A 21,740-nucleotide genomic window follows, 5' to 3' on the forward strand; every position below is an offset into this window, starting at 1 on the left:
TGTGCTTGTGCAATTATGTGTGTGAGAGAGAGAAAAAGACTAGCAAAATTGCCTCACGACATGTAGATTAAGGTCCATCCAAAGAGGTTTAAAGTCACTGCAGGGCAAGCCCAATATTCTGATCTGCCTCTGTTTTTATTAATTAAATGTCAACTCACAGACTTGATAGAAGATAGGAAGGAACCAGAGGCTGGCTCAGTGGAACATTTGTTCCTCATGAGAAATCAGATCCTTTTCAAGGACCCAGGAGTCAGCCCCCCACAACTGGCTGGGCTTGGCCTTCTTTTACTAGCCACCACCCTGTCACATCCCCCATAGCAGGCCCAGATCACTGGTCAGAGCCTGCTGGTGAATAAGTCACAGCATTTGGGAAACCTGACCTCTTTGGGGCTTGGAGGGACCCACTTAGACAATGATGTCCACTCTCCAAATGGTGGCAGCTGAGAGAGTTTCCGCCAAAGCACATTAAGGCAATTTGTCCAAAAGTCTGTACAGCCCCGTGAAAAATTACATGAAGTAGAAAGAAACATATTAAATACTTGGCAACTTTAAAACACTTTATCTTCTCCCCAGCACTGAAGGATTTTTGTTGCATGCCATGCATACCTTGTCAGGATCTCAAAGGAAGAATTCTCCCCTAGTAGTCTCCCATTACTCACTCACTGGCAGGATTGGACAAACCCAAAGTTCCCTCCCTGAATCAAAGACAAACCCCAAACCAAGGGCAGGGGGAGAGCTTCTACGGGCCTTACTGAGAAATCTCTATCCAATCCCACTTTTAAACCCTACTTTTGTGATTTTTTAAAGGGGGGGGGGTGATCTCAATGCACTGGAGATTTTTGTGATTTCCTTTGGCACATACTTGATAAGCCAAATCACAGCTAAGATCTTTGAGATCATTGATTCTTATCTACTTTGTATCAGTCTTGAGGGCACCATTTTTTTTAGGTTCTGTCCATCTGGTTCCTGAGCCTTCCTCCCAATACTAGCTATACTAGCTCAAACTTCACAAGAAGCTGTTATAGGAAAACTTCATTCAGAAGACAAGAACGAAGCATCTCTGAATTATTAGGAGCTAGTTACCACTTATCTCATGGTGAGAAAATAAAATACCTAACAACAATTTATGTCAGTCACTTCCTACAAAACGCAGTTTAAAACTACCTCTTTCAAGATTTCTCCTAATTAACCCATCCCCCTCTGATCTCTGGGTCCCCTCAGCATACTCAGCCTCATTTCTTATGACTTTAAGATGCACTTGCTGATATGCTATTTCAAAGTGTTAGGTCACTGCAGGCATGTCTCCTGTCTCCCCAGTAACCTATAAATTCAAGGACCAAGAAGCAAGACTTCTCATTTTTCTTATATTTCACTCAAAACACTATGCACTGGAGCCCTAAGGAGACAATCCTGCGTGGATTGACTGGCAGATGGTTAAAAACAAGAATGTGTAAAATGATCAAGAGATTGACAGAGGCAGTAGAGGGGGCAAGAAGGAGTCAGGTTGACAGTTTCTTTTCTCACTTGGGTTGGCACATATCCTCAAAAAGGTAGGCAAAAAGGTAGCACAATCACCCCACAGTCATATAGATTCAAATTCATACATTCAGTAAACAGTCCCATATCGACTCTTAGTACTCATAGGGCCTCAGGGATACAAACACATACTCAGCACATAGACACACAAACACCAATAGATGCTCAAGACATACAGTCACAGTCAGACACCATCACATGCTCAGCACTGTCACACAGCAACACACTTCAGTCATACATAGTGAGACACAGATACAAACATATTCACTACACGTAAACAGACACATATAAATATCTTCAGCCTACACAGACACATAACTACAAATGCAAACACACAGGACATAAACATACCCAGCAGTCACATACACACTCTAGCACACAACACAGTATTCATTTACACAGGGACAGATGCGTCTTCATGCAACACACATAGCCACATAAGACACAAACACACCCAGAACACAATATTATAAAGACATTTGGCACAGTCACACATGAACACACAGACTCACATATATATTTTTATATTATTACATGAAATACTAAATGATCCTAAAATCCCAAGCCATCTTATTCTTTTATTAAATTTGATGCTCCATTATGTCTATTTGAGCGCTTACAGCTGTAGAATCATATCCTCTCTTATTTAGATGTTAGTCTGGAAGGACGGATGTGAAATGAATGAGGTGCTCCCATCACTGTCCTCTCCCAGTTCTTATTAACTCAATCATAATCCATGGGGCATCGGAATTAGAAAAGAGATACAAAGACTCCTTCAGGCCCCAAGCCAAAGGCTGGGCTCTAACTTAGAACAATAGTGCATGCCCAGAGCTCCCAAATTTAGAAGGTCAGTATTTCACAACTACCTATGACTGACCCAGAAGAATCAAAATTTCATATTTCAGCTACATGACCCCCTGGAGTTTATTTACATAAGAGGAGGAGTTATGACACTGTATACAATGCAGCCTAGTATTACTACACAGCTTCTAATTCACCAGAGATCAAGTCACAATACCCCAATTAGCCTTAATTAGCCTACAGTTTAGGCCTATCTACACACACACACACACACACACCAGCCCAAAAATGGATTTCTACTGAACCTCCTTCATATACTTACACTTATACCATTTCTCTGACAGTCTGACCCAGTTACATAATGATGGCCCCTTTGGAAATTAGGAAGGATAAGGCAAAGCTACCCTGAAATGAACACTGACTCATCAGACATGAGCTCTGAGCTCCAAGCATGTTTGTGTAGAGGAGACTGGGGGAGGGGTGGAATGAAGGGGAGCGGTTATGTAGCTAAGAAATATCTACTATTTTACTTACAGAAAATTCTGCTCTGGGGGAAGTATCCCAGCAGTGAAGGATAAATGGGCAGATGTGGCACCAGTGGCAGACAAGGAACCTTCCCCTCTGATGTACTCAGTTGGCATGGGACTCAGTCATCATCAGGATATCAGTTCCTACTCACAGAAACAGGAAATCATAGAATCTCACAGTTGGAAAGGGACCTCAGAGGACGCCTTGTCCAACCTACATCGAAGAGCAGATATTCCTTTACAACATCCCCCAAAAGTGGCTTTTCTAATGTATACTTGAAGACCTCCAGAAAAGGGAAATTAACTTGAGTTATAACCCACTACACTTTTTATCAGGCAGTGTTTTCCTATATGGTCAAAATCACAAGTGCTACCCTGTTTTTAGTTCTACTCTCTGGGGTCAAGCAGAATTATTCCAAACCTTCTTCCATCTAACTTCACTTCAAATACTTGGAAACAGCATATCCCTCCTCTTAAGTCTTCTCTTTTCTAGCTTAAATAACCCTAATTTCTCCAACTGATGATTGGATGCTCACATAGCATGGTTTGGGATCTATTCACTACTCTCATTACCCTCCTCTGGTGCATTTAAGCTTATCAATATCCTTTCCCAAAATGTGATACCAAAACTGAAATGCCCAGGGCCAAATACAAGCAGGAAAATCACTTTCCTTGTTCAGGACATTCTGCCTCTCTTAAAACAGCCTAAGATTGTGCCAGTTCATTGTTGGATGACATGTTCTACCATTGACTTACTGAACCTACCAGACTCTCAAATGGCTATTTTCATTATCTATCTTGCCTGATTTTAATATATCTATGCAATAGATAAATGGATAACCTTTTGGAATAGAACAGGGAAAAAGTTTTTTAAATACTTCAAACTCCTAGGTTTTGGCTTAGTTTTAATCTCTGCTTTCTTTGCTCCATATGTTAGGGTAGAAGTGGGTGAGTGGGTTTTACATACATAAATACAAAGAACAGAATAGACCAAGGATGTACAAATTCACAAGTTAGAAAAGGCAGGCCTGCACTGTCCTCAAGCAAGAGTATGGCAGCAGTCCATCTCTATCACAGAAGACTCACTACATTTCACCTGCAGCCTCTGTAAGGGATGGCAAAACTGGAGGTCTGGAAGAAAATTCTGAGACTCCAAGCAAGTTGTCCTAAAAGTATTTTTCACCCACTGATCATGAGAGGCGATTGCAGCAGGTGCGATTTCATGGTGAGAACAGAGACACCAGCTCCAATCACTATTTGTCAGGGGAGCTCAAAGGCCTTAAAACGCTACCTGACAATGGAGAAAAGGGCAAAATAGATAGCAGCCAAGGATACAACATGCAGGAAGCACAAGGAGGGTCACTTTTAAATATATCTTCTTTTATAAATGCACATATAAAATTCTGTTCTCTGTGGATTATAGGTATTTATTTGGTGATAAGTCACTTGCAAGCTCAAAGGCTCTGGTGGATAGTAATACAAACAGGATGCAAAATTTTCAAACCTTGCCTAGGGCATACAAAAGCTCTTTTCTGGTTCTGGTTTCTGAGGAACCTCTCTATAAATCAGCACTTGCACAAACCTGCCTCTAGCCTCCTCTTAGCAGCTCAGGGAATGGACCATGTGCTGGTAACAATAAACAGAAGAATAAAATATGTCACCACAGGGCTAGAGACTGCACAGCACCAATTATCCTCTCTGTGGAGGCTCACATGCTCGTTCAGAGCACTCATGCATTATTCAAAGCCTGGTGCAAGTCTAGGCTCAGGCGGGGCTTTAGGAAGATGCCCATGCACAATGCTGGGTGGGATAGGCTGCCTCCCCCTCCTCCCATGGCAGAGGTGCAGCATGAGAACTTGGCATAGGCAAACAGCTCTATTTTTTTTTTTGCTTTGTATATTTCATCATTGCATTTTTGAACTGTGGATATGATTCTCTCACTTATTTCTACACACACATACACCAAGAGACACAAATAATCATTTACTAAGACACAATACACATTCACACACTCACACACCAGAGACCTTTCACACTCACATTCATTTTCACATGCTTGGTATTTGTGAGGAGAAAATAAGAACCCATTTCAATACCACAAAGAATCTGGAATGGAAACTTAGCTCCCCCTGCCCCTCCTTTCATATATTTGCAGGAGACTTAATGACTGCTGAGCTCAGTGCAGAAAAATGACTGGTCTAAGACAAGACCACAACTTTGAAATAATTTAATCAAAATAGCTATTTAAAAAAAGCTAAATAAAGTTGCTGCTAGCTAACATTCTGGGGCCAGAGGCGCTTGAGAGGACCCTAACTAATTTCCCTAACCACAATCAACTGGTATTCCCTAGCAAGTACTGCACCAAAACATCCCAGAAAGATAGCCACACCCAAAGGATTAAAAAACCTCTTGGACAAAGAGACTTCAAACCTTCCCCTTGCTAAAATGTTGCAGGGTTTCTCTACCCGCCACAGTCTAACTTCTGTTCATTCTTGCTATAATCAAAGTCCATAAACCCTTGGTTTGTCCTTGGTGAAAATAGCCACTTGGCATGTGGACATCATTTCTCTATCTGCTAAAATGTGATAATTAGATAAAAAATTATTTAATAAAAATTATTAGATTTGATTAAAAATTAGATAAAATTATCCCCCCCCCCATTCATTCATTGAAGTATGGGTAGCAATTACTTCAATTGAACACATACTAGAAAAGCTTTGTTCCACGTAATAAAACCCATATTTGTGTGTTCATGCATCTGAAACTAGTTGTTCTATGCTACCTGTGGAAAAAAAAGTCATTGAGCGGTCAGAGTTCTGCATGACTAGGTGCTTTCATTTACCATTTTAAAAATCTACAGCACTTCAAAAAAAGGAGACATCGGTGCCAAATGCTGTTATCTCTACCCATCTCCAATGGCATGCATAAGCAAAACTGAGAGTGAGATAGGCTAGAAAAGTTATTCAAATGTATAAGATATACTTTTCTCTTCTCCCTGGATCACTGAAAAGGAGCTAGCTGCAAGTGATTGGTTCTGGCCAAGAGCTATAATATGAGCTTGGTTAATAGTGTTCAAAATACTGAGTGTTTCTCTCCTGCTAGAAGCAATCAGTCTAAGGCAAGCAAGAGTGTGCAAATGAAATGTTCGTTACAGATACACACCCAGGAAGAATAGTTATGCATATATATACTAATTATATTTTGAAACCTCCTGGAGAAATAATGCCCATCTTAGGACAATACAGAAGAAATCCTAGATTGTAACAGGGCTAGCATGTGCTCTGGTCTTAAATATGCATTTCAGTGAGACCAAACTACTCCTGTGAGGTTTTGGAAAAAATAATAAATTAGTTCTATCATTCAAAAAAGTCTAGTCTGGGACTATATCTACCCATGCTAAAGTGCTTTCATTGAAGTCTACACTGGTTGGTGCGTCTGATCTGCTCCCAATGTGAAGGACTGTCCCCTCTCCAATTGTCATGACCCAAAGAAAGCTGTTGGTTCTCAGATAGCTATTGCTGATGAAGGAAAATATACTTGGGGAACAAACAGTCTTCCCAATTGCCTTAAATAATTTGCATGGAAATCTCTTGTTTCATTTTAAGGATTCTGCTGGCAAAAAATTTACTTTAGTATACATGAGAACTTCCACATGGTGGCTCTCATAAGGGAGGATGTGAGTAGGGAGATATCAGTGCAAGTCACAATTGATCCAAGAGAGAAATTTTTTAGATGATAAAGCCAGAGAGAATGAAATAATCCCATATTCACTCAAGTAAAGGGTAGCTCCATAAGACTTCATGATGGTACAAGCAAAATAGCCTTTCAAATTAATTTAATTATCAAATGTAGTCATTAGTCCTTGAGGGTTCTTGAGTTGGTGGAATAAAATATGACACTTCACAGATTGATATAAAATTTAGTCTTTGGTCCAGACCCTCAAGGCCACAGTTTCTAGTGGCCAACTTTGAATGGCAAGGGTTAAGCTTCTTCCCCAAAGCATTCCCCTCTAGATTGATCCCTGGGGCAGCCCATTCCAGTATTATCTGCTTCATTGGAATAACTTCAGCTGGCACACTTGACTTATGGAGTAGGCCTATAGTTGTGCTCTGGCTGGACATGGGTTAGGGAAGGGAGGGACAGAGGCATATGTCCATTTCCCTTACATTACCATAGAACCAGCAGCAGAACAGTCACAGAAGAGTGGGAGAGGTAGTTAGGCCAGTTCCACTTGGCCAAAAAATGGTGAAAAGTAACAAGATATCGGATGAAAGATTGTTATGCAAGCCCTGGCCATTCTCCTGGGGTGTCGGGGAAGGGGTGAGGTATGAAGATTCACTAGAGAAGTTGAAACTTGCTGTTTCAGGTAGAATTTAATTATCCCTTTCTGCCTAATACTTCCCCAAGGCAAGGGAAATGTAGCCATCCCCCAGGAGTTGCTTTCAAAGGACCCGCTTTTGTGCCAGAAGCAAGAAGCCAAAATTAGAAATAAAAATTTTATCTGGCAATGAGCATGCACTATGTAATCTACAGTTAAGAAACTCCACCAGGATGGGTGCTCTCATTCAACTCAAGACTGATTTCACTAAGATATTTTGAAGGGAGAAGTCTACATTTCAGTATATTTCTTGAAAACTGTGTGAAAAGGAAATTAGTTAACTTTCATCAGCCCCCCTGGGCATACAGATAAGTCAAAAGGAGGACCAGCTCAGGACTAGGCCATGGAAAAAGGAATTTTTGTATCACCCCAAGATTCCATTGCCTCTCTAAAGGATACAGGAAAGATACAGTATATAGTCTCTGCAAGAAAGACTTTGGAAGGTACAGGATTACTGAACCCAAAGTTAACCAGTCTGTAGAGACAGAACTTTGCCCTGAAGCACCAGGGCCCTTCAGCAGCCACACTCATCCTAAACCATGTACTCACAGAACTCAAAGGGAATATGAAGCCTTTGTTAAATACTCAGTTTTCCATAAAACATCTTTAAGTTTCTCTTTAAAGGGGGCATTAACATTAATTCCAGAGGAAACATTCTCAAATACAACATTTAGAACATGGAGGGATGGTCTTTAATTAACCAAAACTGAGGAAAATCCATAAGTAGGGCTTTTTGGGGGGGGCTTGAGCCAAATTTCTCAACATTAAAATTAAAATTCATCTTTCTCTGTTTCATTTATTTTCTCTTTCCATTTATGAAAGATGAAATAGGGTATATATTTTAAGTGATAAGGATGTCACCAGAGAGATGTATACCTGGGAGGAAACAAAAGAAGATGGGCTTGTAACACAAAGTGAGGGAGAACTGATTCACAGCCCAAGTGCTTGGTGGCACCATGGCTATCAGGAGATCTAGAGGAAGACCTCTAGTACTTTGGGTCCTCCTCTCTCCATGACAATTTCTGAGGGGCCATGGGCAAGATTTGCATAGGATGGGCAGGTATGGAGGGGCTATCATCTGTATTACTGGATAGAGTACCCATATCTAGGGTATCATAGTACATCAAAGTACCAAATATCCCTATTTCATGTTGCAGAACCAGCTACAAAAGCTGGGCAGCCCTTTATCAAATAAAGGGAAAAAATGATGAGTCTGTGTTCCTTCCTATACAGAGAGAGAAGAGAAAGAAAAGAAAGGCTGGTCTTCCTCCTGATCATCTGTATTTTGTTTTGTTTTCAAGGTCAAGATAAGAAATAAAGAAAGAGCTCCCCATTGGATTAGCTTTCCAATGTGGTTTCTTCACTGTGTGGTAAAGCAAGGTAAAGCGGAGAATCAGGGAGATTCTATTTCAGTGGGAGAGAAAGGATGAGGATCAAGGATCCTTTAAAGAGCTTCCTTTCTAAGTATCAATGGGGAAAATAAGACCAGAAGAAACTGCTGTCCTGATAGCATGTGCCAAATTACAAAGATGTTGTCAGAGGAGTCTAGTAAGGTGCTATTCTTTGGGACCTACTCTGTGGAATGTGGGAAAGACTCCCCAAATACCCTGAAGATTGGTTACCTTGCTCAGACACATTATCCCAATAAATCACAAGGCTAACTAAAACATGAAGTTGGTTGTAAACACAGTGAATTTTCTTGACATTTCTCAGAGAACTCTAGGTTTCCCCACTCAGAAATGTCCTTTTGTATCCAAGTCATTTTATAACCGTTAGAGCCAAAGCCCAAACTTGGTCATTCTGTGTCTTTTTGTTTCTATGCCAAGTCAGCATAGTGAAAGAAAGTCCCTAGGGAGAAAATATCCAAAGGATTGAACATGGCCCTTCAGGAACAGGAACTTTCATTACCAACAGGACTGAAATGGCCTTGGTCTTAACCTCTGCACTCTTTATGTGTTGATATCCTATCTGCATGCATTGGAGGGTTAATTGGAGAATGTAAAGTCCAGGCCAGAGCTCAGAAGTGCCCATAATTTTAACCTTTAAGAAGACCCCCATGATGCCAGGGAGAGAATACTTTAGTTAAATGAAAGGATAGAGGGGCAGGGCAATTCTAAGCAAGTATGTGGAATTCTGGTGACATTATTACTACACCTCTCTTTCCCTACTATCTCCTCCCCATCTCCTACCCTGGAAGTTAGTCCAGTGGATATTAAGAAGGGAAAAAGATCTCTTTGTAGCTTTGTTTTGGTCCGCAGTGAAGCCCATCTCAGTGATGCTTCTGCATTTCCTCAGCTCTCAACAGAGGTCCTGAACATTGGCCTAGCATCCATACTGCTTAAGGAATGAAGAGACAAATGGGGAAAGAAGCCAACTGGCAGTCTGGTAGACTTGTTCTCAAGAGAATAAGGAAAGAAGACTTCCTCCCTGCCTCAAGATGGTGAGGGGAGGAAACATTTCCCAAAGGCAGAGAGGTGAAGGGAATTTGAGTTAGAGCATCAGGGAAACAAACTTTTTCAGTGTGTCAGTGAGGGGCAAACATGTCCAGTCACAACCATGAATATTTCCCAAAATGGACTGTGGTAAAGCTAGTCACCCAACTGTTTATCACTCACCATGTTAAAAACCAACTCCTTGGGGAGCTACATTAAAAAAGTAAGGCTTCTAAATTCACCCTCTCCACTTATCTTCCTGCCTTCCTCACACTATCTTTTGCTACCAAACTCTCTACAGACCATGGGTAAGATCCACATAGAAAAACTCAAGTCAGTAACCCACCAATGCATAGTCACATCCTAAAAAGCCTGTACTGTTTGGAAGTAGAAAGACAAAAAATTATCCAATTTAGTATAATACATGTTTAAATATAACTCCAAATTCCATTTTCTAAAATTCTTAGATCTCTCTTGGATCACCATTGACTCGCAATTTTGACCTTTTCTCCCAATTTCCTAAATCACTCACATCTTTCAGCTTCAGGAATTCTCATACTAAAGGTCCAAAAGCCATAACAACTCCACTTAAAGAGCCATCTCCAAGGGTCTCTCACGTCCCACTGTCATCACCCCCACTCTCCCACTGATGAATGTGGAACTAAAAATTTTGAGTCCACTTAAAAGTCTGCCACTTTTGTCAAAAAAAAAACCTGTTGTACAAGACAGTGAGGATTGTGTATTCGCTTTATCATCACAGAGAACCCCAGAGGTAATAAATAAATTTCTACCCATGGGACAATTATTACCTTATAATAAAATGACTTTTTATAAAACCTTGCTTGGCTGATACCAAGAAACTCCACTCATCTACCCTGTATCATGACACAGTTTCACACCCCTCCCTTAAATAGTGCACCCAGAAAGACAGGACAAAATTGATCCAGTCTCCTATGGGTAATATTACCCAACTGACCCTTCTGCAAGGAAGAGGGTTGTTGAGCCAGCCTCTGTCCCAACCTCACCACCCTCCCCAACCCTCCCCCACCCTATGCACTCAACACAGCTATTAGAGAGTATCCCAGAGCTAAGTGAGTTTCTGAAACACAAATCCTTGGTGGTCAGTCCCCTGGAAAAGAGTTCAACATGTGGACAATATGAACCAACAGCTGGTTGAATAGCAAGTGCTTCATTTTCGAGGGCCTGACCAGCCCATGTCACTGAAGGGGCCCTCCCCAGTAGCTGACCGTGGTGGGGGGCCACAGGGTGTACAAAGGTCAGAATCAGTATCCGATTCCCCTTCTGCAATGTAGGGTCTGATTTTCGCACAAGGGGCCACGGCTGCATAGCAACTGTTCAGCATGTCCAAGTTCTCCTTGGACTGGGAAATGCTAAAGCCACTGAAGGAACGCTCCAGCTCCTCATGGTCCACTGAGGGGATAGAGATCGAGGTGTCGCTGTCCCTCAAGGCACTCTCATGGTGCTTGGCAGCCATGTCCTCATTACGAAGGAACTCCATACTAGCCCGGTTACCCCCACTGTAGGCAGACAGGGACCGCTCATGGGATGGCGGTGGGGGGATTCGTACTAAAGAGCCATTATCTCCCACTGGAGAAGACCCATGGCTCTGGCGCTGATAGGCTTGGTGCTGCCATGAAGTGGATGGGGGGCATGTGTTAGAAGGCATGGCCGGTGCTGGAGGGGCAGAGAAATTCTTTTGCCCCATGGAGCTGGTGGAGCGGATGATCTTAATGATGCAGCCGTTCTTGTCAATGTGCTCCCGGCTCTCCTCGGGGCTATGGTAAGGAGGGGCAGGTTCTGGTTCCTTAGAACCAAAGTAGGCTTCGGTTTCTGTTGGAGGGATGCCCATCCGCTGCATGTAAATGTTGACCAGGAAGTCCAACTTCTTCTCCATGGAGAGAACCTAAAAATGTTCATACCAATGTCAAGTCTGTTCAAGCAAAAGACAAAGTGAAGTTCTCACGGTAGAAGATAGAGGGCAGTCCTCACCTAGGCTCAGGTATAAACAAAAAAGCATAAAAATTTAGCAAGAGGCACACCCAACAGATTCCCTTTCCATTCTCTTAAGTCACAGCTCACCTCCTCCAGAAGGGTTTTTTGGGTCAACCCATTCTATACCTTGTAACCCTATAAATATAATCCCAGAGGCATCCCTTCCTCCTCAAAACACCTTCAGACTAATACATTACACAAATATCTTTCTGATGATTGTGTGTTCACCTATACTGTCTCCCCTTTTTACCATCAACTCTGTGATGGCTAGGACCATGTCTCTTGTTTAGTCTGGAACCAAAACAATGCTATTCACTCTGCAGGTTCAATGAATCCCTAACTAATGGAATGTACCTTTTTCTCTTTGCAAAAAATTGCTAAAGCAATGTTATCAAAAGTAACAACTCACTTGCAATGCTTTATAACAGGTTTATAAAGCACTTGACTCCAAACAACCTTATGAGTATCATTAACAAGTATTATTAACTGCACAAGTATCATTAACCCTGTTTTATATAAAAGGAAACTGAGATACTGAGAAATAAAGCAACTTTGCCCAGAAGCACGTGGCTAAGATATTTCAAAGCCAGAATTAAAACTTCTATCTTTGGATTCTTTCCACTACATCTTGGTACCTCTCTGAACTTAAGATATAGTCTATCAATCAACAAACATTTCTCAAGCACCTATTATGTATCCAGGCAGGGCTTGGTTTTGTGTTTTCTTTGTATCTCCAACTCTTAGGACAGCACTTGTCATACAGTTAGCCCTTATAATAAGGGCTTATTGATTTATTTGCCCTAATGCTAATTATAATGAATTGGTCACAAGACTAAATGGCATCTGAGATGTGGAATCCTCAGTCCACAGGAACGAAATTGGGGTGGGGTGAATATTGGGATTCACTTCCTAACATCTCGTATCTATCCCATCATCCTAACATCTCTTACTTAGCGAAACCATTTTGAAGGATTTTGACAACTATCTCTGAAGTTGAACAACAGTGCTCAAGAAATAGTCCTACATGGAGTCCCTTAGGACCAAGTGAAAGTGTCAAGCTGGTGAAAGTTACTGAAATAGTCCCATTAATATGAACTATCTAAAGAGTTATATGAAAAGTCCTCCTGGAGGGGCGGCCAGGTAGCACAGCGAGTAAGAAAACTGGCTCCAGTGTCAGGATGACCTGGAGATCGAATCTCAGGCTCAGACACTTAGCACCCACCCAGAAACACCTGGCCATGTAACCTTGAGCAAGTTACTTAACCCCAATTGCTTAAAAAAAAAAAAGTCCTCCTGGAGAATACATTGTCCTAAAGGATTTCTATCAAACCAATGGTATAAAGAGAAATAGTGACAGCCACAAATCTTGGTTTTTAAAATCAGCAAAGTCTCCCCAGTGATTTGGTCAACCACATACCTGTTTCTCCACTTTGCCAAGGCGGCCCATCATGCTGGGATCTTCAGGTAGCTCCCCTTCTGCTGGCCCCTTCGTACGGTCCTTGTCAGTAATTGCTGGGCCCCGTCCAACAATCTGGTCCACTCTACCAGGAATAGAAATCCCCCCCACAAACACACACAAAACCATGAGTTTGTGGCAAGCAAGGATTCAAAGGTCCTCTCCTCTCCCCTTCTAGTCAAAGCAACAGCTCCTCAATCATGTGAGGTCTCAAAACTAGAAACATAGTTTTCAGAAAGCAGCTCAATATTAGATTAGAAGCCAACAAGCATTGGTATCAATTGTATTTTGAAATAATATTGTGTATTCATTTTATTTTTCTCAGTCAAATGGAATATGGCACATTAACAAGGAGTAAAATGAAGAAAATTTTCATTTTAATTCCAATCCATCAATTTGAATTTACTGTTCTCAAGCTAGGAGAGATGTTTGGCCTTTGGGGGTTCATATATACCACAAGCTGGCTCAGGAAGACTGCTCACTTGGAACCCCTACCCCCTGCCCAGAAAACCACAGACCCTTTTGACTAGGGTATCATTTAACTCTTAAGACATTCAGTTCCTGATTGGATTCCCCAATTTCTCCTTCCCTTTTTATTTCTTCTCCTTCCTTGTCTTTTCCTATCTTTACTTTATCCCCCCACACACTTTAATTGCTGTTAGATAAAGATGCCAATGAAAAACATTACTAGCACTTTACAGTTATCTCATACATTCTTTTTTTTTTTTGCTTTTTGGAGGGCAATTGGAGTTAAGTGACTTGTCCAAGGTCACAGGGCTAATTTTTGTGTTAAGTGTCTGAGGCCGGATTTGAACTCAGGCTCTCCTGACTCCAGGGCCGGTGCTCTATTCACTGAACCACCTAGCTGCCCCTATCTCATACATTCTACAACAGCCCTATTAGGGTGATGCTTTGTTCTCCCAGTCCTTCATTCTTGAAGAGGACCATGACATCAGGAAGGCAATGCCATGACTTGCAATTGATTTGGATTTAAGTAAGGGAGAGCTGTCCAAAGTCACCAGTCTCACTTTCTCCTTCAGATCCATCTGGGTTCAGTCACTAGATGTAGATCAAGAGAACTACAGATGACCCATGATGCAGAAACTGACCTTGGCCTTTTTAAGCTAAAGTCTTCTGAGTCCTCACTTTGAGTGAGTCAATGCCCACTCAGTGATTAGGCCTGTTTAAGAAGTGAGTCAAAGGATTGGCCCGTAAAAAAATCAAACTAGACCCCTCAAGGTTGCAGGCAGAAGGAGAAATAATTACTATTCAAATTCACACTGAGACATCAGGGCCCAAAAAAATAACCATTACATGGTGCTTGGGCCAGGACCTATTGTTGGCCAATCAATGAGAGCCAGAGTGAACTGGGTTTAAGGCCTGGTATTTAAGAAGGAAGTCTAGATGGTAAATCCCAAGATGACTAGGTAGGTTTCAGTCATCAAAATTTACCTTCCTTTGGGCAGAAGACCCTCAAGTAAGGGCATGATACCCAAGAGAGGAGAAGGGAGGGAAAGGGAGGAGAAGCTGAGTTGCATGTATATATGTATATATTACTTTAATGTTTGCAAAGCATTGTAAAAATGTTATCTCATTGTATTCTCACAACAACCCTGGAAGGTGGGTACTATAATACGAATGGAGAACCTGAAGCAGATTGCAGCGAAAGGACTTGCCCAGGGTCACACAGGTACGAAATATCTGACATCAGCTTTGCCTCAGATCTTCCTTACTCTAAGTCCAGCACTCTTCCTACCTCACCACTTAACTATCTCAAATGAGGAAACTGAGGCTGAGAGAGCTTAGGTAACCTAAGAGCACAAAGGTAAGTAAGATTTGGGATTTGAGCCCAAATCCTGTGGCTCCTAGTTCAGTTTCTTTTTCCATACTATGCCTCACTGTTTCCTTCTGCTTTGACAATGTTTCTGAAATAGGGCTAGTGATAGGGACTGAAATCTGAGATTTCTCCAGCATGGTGAAGTCCCAGGCCAGGAAGCTCCTTTGAACAATACAGTTCAGGACCTTCTCTGCAATTTATGGCCTTAGAGAGCATGGAGAATTGGGGGGTTAAGTGACTAGCCCCACAAGCAGGACCTGAGCTGTGGTCTTCCTGGTTCCAAGAACAGCTTGGTACTCACTATGCCATGCTGTCTCCACATCCAAATAATATGGGAAAAAAAACCTGTTCCTTATGCAAGGTTGGACAGCTCCTGAAACACCTGTTATATTATCAGAATTCAACCCATATATATGATCAAATTCATCAAGCCCTGGTCTGAAGACTATGAAGTGGCAGGTCTTCCCCCAGCAGGTGTCTTGTTCCTTCTCTCCCCCTCTCTCCAGCATGAACAATTCCCACCCCTTCTTAACTCCTTTGTTTTACTCCAGCATAATGTGCCACTAAGTGTGGTTGGTAAGGCCCGGGAGTGTGGTTGAAACAGAGTTAAGTGTCTTGAGCAGAACAAAAGATGCTGGGTATGCAGTGGGAGTTATGGCTCCATGCACCAGTATGGGAAAAGGGAAAAGGGACAGACACAGACCAGCACAGAAACCCATCCAATGCACATATCAAAGAAAAGAGACAAGACAAGCCCATTGCCAATGATAGAAGGGGCTGTCTTCCTTCCCTTGTAGTGTGTGTGTGTGTGTGTGTGTGTGTGTGTGTGTGTGTGCACGCGCGCATGACTAAGGCAGAGAGAGATAGGATAAACCCTCCTTTGGCAAGAAGACATAGAGCTGCTTCCTTTACTCTTCTAAGAACATAGCTGGCTCCCAATTTGCCTGGTGGGGGCATGTGGCATCAGCCTATAGTAAAGCATCCCCTAACATGGCTCTGGAGTTATCAGCATTAGAAAGAAGCCAGTTACAGGTTGCCGACACATCATGACACACATTGCTTATATTTTTCATTCCAAACATAAGTGATTCCACCTGAGACAAGGTCTTAGCAAGTACATTTTTGCCTCCCCACTTTGAGAGGGCAATAACACTTATACCCTAGACCTGTAGAGTTGCAAGATCTGAATAAATTTTCTTGCAGGAACTTGGGATTTTGGGGGAGGACTAACGGCCCACACAGTTCCATTAGTTTAATTGATTCCACTGATTGAGTCAATGAAAAACACACACACATAACTGACCTGACTGGTTTTCAGATTGCAATGCAGCCAGCCCCAGTTGCAGGTGTAGCCTCATTGTTGAAGCCCTCCTTAGAGTGGCTGTTATTTAGGAGTAAGGGGGTCAGTGTGGGAATACATTGTGAATTTTAGGACTTTTCACCAATGTAAAAATCTCAGAATTAGTTGGGCAGGCCCTAGGTCAGCACAGGCTCCCAGCACAGTGAGACCAACTTTTTTGACATCTGAGCTGCAAATCCCCTGCTGTTCCTGGGCTTCTCCAACTCACTCTGAGCAGGAAATGCAGACAAATAGCACTGGGCAAAGGTCTGTCATCAGAAACTAATCAAATTGTGTCGGTGGGATATGACCTGAATTCTCATCTTGTCCCTGATGCTCTCTCTTTTTCTGGGTTTAATAGAAGACTTCATCTTTGCTCTCAGTAAATCCATCTGTAGAGTGTGGGCAGCGGAAAAGACTATTCCTTTTTAGAGAGGAAACTATGAGATACTCAGTCCCTATTTGGTCGGTGGGGGTGGGAAATGCAGGGATATTCATGTGATCATTGTATTTCTTAATACACTGAGCAGACAGATTAGCTGGACCCCTGAGCCACATAGTCTTATGTCAGCCCAACTGACATTTCTCTCGGGCAGAGGTGGAGATGGGAGGACTGGGAGATATTTTTGTCTTTCTTTCTGTTGAATGAAACAGAAAAGGGAAAAGTCTTGCATCAGCCATAGTGTGAGTTCTGTCATGCTCCACTGGGCTCCATGCTCACAGTTCATGCATGAAGGGGCCCAAGGCTCCCTCTGGCTCAAAGCAGACGTCAGATGTTAAACAGCTTGAATGAGGAAAATGAGGTAGGGAAATAGAGAAATATTTCAGTCTTTTTAGTTCTTATACACAATTCAAGCATTGAAGCTAAACCCCCTCCACCCATACCACATGACTGGCTTTTTTACCTACCTTTGGTTTTTTTTTTTCTTTTTGTTATTTTTTTAAGAGGTAAACTATAACTATGGCCCATTCTGCTGACACAGAGCTCTAGTCAGGATAGATTGGTAATGGGATCTCTTCATTCTGATTCCAACAGAGCAGTTAACGAGGTTACAGAGATTTTTCTTTCTCCATGTCCACAACAGTGCCTACACCTCAGGGTTCCTAGTATGTGGGCAAATTCAACATAAGGACTCTGGCACCTGGGCCTGAAGCCAAGAGGGGAAAGAGGAGCTCCCTATGGTCCTTGGGTGGAACCCACTCCTCTAGACCTGTTCTATACACCTTGAACCCAGGAACGAAGTACTCCTTCACACAGTGAATACCAAATGCAATCTGTGCTTGAGAAAATAAGCACTGAGATTGTCTCCTTGCCTGTGGGGTTTACAACTTTGTCATTTGCAACCTACTCATTTATTTATTTTGCTTTTTGGAGGGCAGTTGGGGCTAAGTGACTTGCCCAAGGCCATGGCTAGGTGTGTGTGTGTGTGTGTGTGTGTGTGTGTGTGTGTGTGTGTGTGTTAAGTGTCTGAGGCTGCATTTGAACTCAGGTCCTCCTGACTCCAGGGCTGGTGCTCTATTCACTGCACCAGTTAGCCACCCTTCTGCTGATTTATTTTGCTCCCCAAAAGGAACCTTATTTTTTATGTGGAAAATGCCTGAAAATGGACCAAATTTAAATTCCTGGGGATCAAGTTAAAAATTTGAAGGGCCTAAGGATTCAGTATCCAGTGTGGTGTTGGAGTGGGGTGGGGGAATTAAGAAAGAGGTTGGTTTTACCCAAAGTTTGGCACTTTTCATGTTTCTCAGATGACTGGCATTTTTACAGCCCTGACAGTCCTGACTGAGAAAGGAATGGGGGCCTAAGCATCAGACCTTTCAGGTGAGTGCCTGGGATGTATGTGTTTAAGCTCATGTCTCTACAATTCTGAACAGGTTTCCTTGGTTAAAGCTAACTAGAGTTCTCACCTTCCTCTCTTGTCCACACATTCTCTGAAAGAGACCTGTCCCTCAGGCTTCTGATCTCTGTATTGCCACAGACAAAACCCTGAAAAATGGCCACAGTCCTGTGGAGGGCTGGGACAGTGATATGAATAATCTCAGCAAGAAGCTGGGGTGGGGGAGGGAGGAAAGGAGGGAGGGGCCAGAATTACTCAGGGGAAACCTTCCTTTCCTGAAGTGCCAAGGTGTTGGCCTCCAGCCACCCCTGCACCTCAGCTATAGAGACCTGTAATCTAAATCAAAACACCTGACTAAAGAGTGACACACACAGCCCTGCTGATTTAGTAGTTAGCATGTAGGCACACATGCAAAAAAAGGAAGAAAAAGGAGGAAGAGGAGAGAGGAAAGAGGATGAGTAGAGGGGAAAAAGGAGGAGGGGGAGAGGAAAGAGAAGAAAAATTGCTTCATTGATTTTCCCCCATTCCACAAGTGTGATCTCATTGGTAAAAGGTGTGTGGAAACTCCCTCTACCAATACAGATCAGCAACTCATCTATACTTTATTCTTTTTTTTTTTCTTTTTTGGTGGGTGGAGGGCAGGGTAATTAGGGTTAAGTGACTTGCCCAAGGTCACACAGCTAAAAAGTGTTAAGTGCCTGAAGCCCGATTTGAGCTCAGATCCTCCTGACTCCAGGGATGGTGCTCTATTCACTGGGCCGCCTAGCCACCCCTATACCTTACTCTTAAACAGTTGCCTGAGGCAGGGGAGGCAAATGACTTGCCCAAGGTCACATAGTCAATATATATCAGTGGCAGGACTTGAGACAAGGTCTTCCTAATTCCAAGGCTGGATTTCTGTCCACTTTGCCAGGCTGGATTCTACAGGATTATCTTTGCTAAATTCAGTCAGAACAATCTGGTGCTTGGGTGTAAGCTCACTTTGGAGGTAGCTCCCAGGGTTACCCCTAAGTTTGCAGAGCTCAAGGAAGCCTAACACAAGCCCCAAGGCCCTGGCTTCTGATCTATCCACCACATGGAAACAAGCACAGCCACAGCCTGTCAGTCCATGAGGGAAAAAGAAAGGGAGGCCCATGGGTATAATTCAGAGTCAATGAAGGGGTTAGGCCTGAGACCATCAACTACATAAACACCTTAGCATGCATTCTCTCTCTGCATCCCAGCAAATTACCCATTTGATGACAGGTATGTTTTCCCCTTCACTTTGAACAAGAAGACAATTCTGGAGTGAGGGACGACAGTGTGAGAATATCTGCGGCAAAGAGGACCTTCTGGCTTCCTCAGAGTGCCGGGCCGAAGAGGGCAGACAGTGGCCCCTGAAATGCTAACAGTTCAGATTCAAGGGTATCACGTTCTCCTACATAGTAAGTGCTGAGAACCGGGGAGAAAGAACATGACCTTTTGGCTACTATTATTGCTTTTTCAGGGAGATAGAAGATCATACAGAAGTCTACGTGTGACCTAGTCATACACAAAGACACAATCCAGGCTGCCCTAATCATTTCAATAAAGCATGCCAGAATCATACTAAGAGCTGAATGCCGTCATGTGGTCTGGTGTGAAAGAAGTTTGCCATTTAACAAATGAACAAACCCAGAGAAAGAGGCCCTTGGGCTGTGTCCTAACCTAGGCGAGTATTGGGGCGATTCTTTGGGTCCTTTGGTTGGGTACTTCTTATGCCGGGGAGTTGAAGGGGGTGGGGGACCCACAATCATATCTATCCTGGCAAAGTAAATAAGAAAAAAGACACCAGCAAAATGCATAATGAAGCAACATGTGGAACAAGTTGATTGGAAACTTGCAGAAACATAAGGAATAACTAAAAAAAAAACCAGATTTTTTTCCCCCTTTGGAAAAATATATATCATATTCCACTCAAAACGGTTGATGAAATATTTGCTTGTCCTCTGATTTGCCAAATCTTTTCTCAAGTTCAAGCAAAGCATTTAACTCAGGGAACCAGGCATCCACACAGCATCACTGCTGTATTCCCTAAAAGCAGCATGCAGTCCTCACTGGAATATATTTGCATGTCTGTGGCAATATACCAGCAAGGATGTTGGCTACAGAATAATATATAGTCTCAGTATTATCAAGATGACAGAAAATATCCTGAGCTCCTGTTTTTTTTCCTCCAGAGAATGAAGTTAAAAGGAAAACTTAAGACGAGAGAGCCTGGTAAACAAAACACAACCATAGTGAGAAAAGGGGGTGAAGAGAAGAGGGACACAATAGAAACACCACAGTTCAACACAGACACACAGAGAGACATAACAGCAGTGGCAGTGAGTGTGAGTTTGTCATCATGGAGGGTAGATGGGAATTTCCCCAGAGGCTCCTTCTGATGAAGTTTTTATTTACTAGATGGTGCCCACCCCTGCTCACATAACCTAGCCCACCTCCAAGAAGGTAGCCAGTTCCAAATAGGAATACCAAGTATTGTAATAATACCAATAATAATAGCAGCAACAAGCATTGTGTAACCTTCATGGTGTGCAAAGTATTTTACACATGTTATCTCATTTGATGGATTTGTGCAATAGAAGTTACCCCACAAAGCTCAGCAAAAAGGAAGTGGCTATCATCCTTGGCTACCAACCAGCCTTAGCTGTCCCATAAAAGCAATGTCCTACATTTGAATATAACCAGAGAACCCTTTTTCCTTCCTTCCTGGGCCTCAGAGGAAACCCACAGAAGACCGACTAGCACCAGAATGGGACCCTCTTTTCAGGATTGAGACCTTCTTTCCTTATAGCAGAGGGACTGAGCAATGACTACGGAAGAAATATCTGTGATCTTCACCATGAGTACCAACCCAGAGCTAGAGGATGGAAGCCTGGAAACCAAGCACCAGGCCTCTGGAAGGAGGCCTGAAGGAAAACAGATACAGAAGAAAAATGTAAAGCACTTCAAGGAGGACACGAGCCCTTGAGCTTGCAAGGACAGCTATTTAATTGGGCTTCAACATAAATGACAGCCTTTTGCCTCATTCCCGCATGTGCACACACACACACACACACACACACACACAACTCATGCATGTACACATTCACATCCGCACTAACAAGTGAAAAGCATGGTTTTTGTGTATACAGAAATATGTGCTTTGAAGCACTTGGGCTAGCGATAGGCTGGCTCTTTGCAATCAAAAGAAAGAGGCAAAGTTTCTTTTACTGTTAGAGGCAAACCTGGAGCACCTTTCCTGTTCTTTGTGCCTGACCCCCACCACGATGGAGTAATCCCCTCTGATGTCACCTCCATCTGGGAGGAGGCAGAGGTGGGGGAGGAGAGAGGCCTACACACTCTGGTCTGGAAGGAAAGAAGGTGCCAAGCAGCATGTCTACCACCAGGTGGACACACAAAAATCTCTCTGGTCACATCATTCAATAAATTTGCTCAGTCCTCCATTTATCTGTCCATAAGCCTGAACCAAGAAAGGAGAGGGAGAGGGAGGGAGGGAGGGAGAGAGAGAGAGGGAGAGAGAGAGAGAGAGAGAGAGAGAGAGAGAGAGAGAGAGAGAGAG

At 42.8% G+C, this 21,740-nt stretch overlaps 1 protein-coding gene across 2 annotated transcripts in view; it reads right to left on the bottom strand.

Moving 5' to 3' along the window:
- Positions 1 to 4,231: 4,231 nt before the first annotated feature.
- Positions 4,232 to 21,740, bottom strand: part of KCNQ2 (potassium voltage-gated channel subfamily Q member 2) — a 165,594-nt gene continuing 148,085 nt past the window's right edge. Inside the window, exons 15-17 of one of the 2 annotated variants that reach the window (XM_069072604.1) lie at positions 19,844 to 19,939; positions 13,105 to 13,228; positions 4,232 to 11,598 (exon numbers count right to left, since the gene is read on the bottom strand). In XM_069072604.1, the coding sequence (XP_068928705.1) occupies positions 10,864 to 11,598; positions 13,105 to 13,228; positions 19,844 to 19,939 (955 nt within the window). In that variant the 3' untranslated portion in view covers positions 4,232 to 10,863. The remainder of the gene's footprint in view (positions 11,599 to 13,104; positions 13,229 to 19,843; positions 19,940 to 21,740) is intronic. The other variant, XM_069072603.1, reaches the window with a different exon arrangement.

The sequence above is a fragment of the Petaurus breviceps genome, unplaced genomic scaffold, assembly GCF_028583685.1.
Source record: "Petaurus breviceps papuanus isolate PSGF00001 unplaced genomic scaffold, PetGlider_PUasm1.0 90847, whole genome shotgun sequence".
NCBI lineage: Eukaryota > Metazoa > Chordata > Mammalia > Diprotodontia > Petauridae > Petaurus > Petaurus breviceps.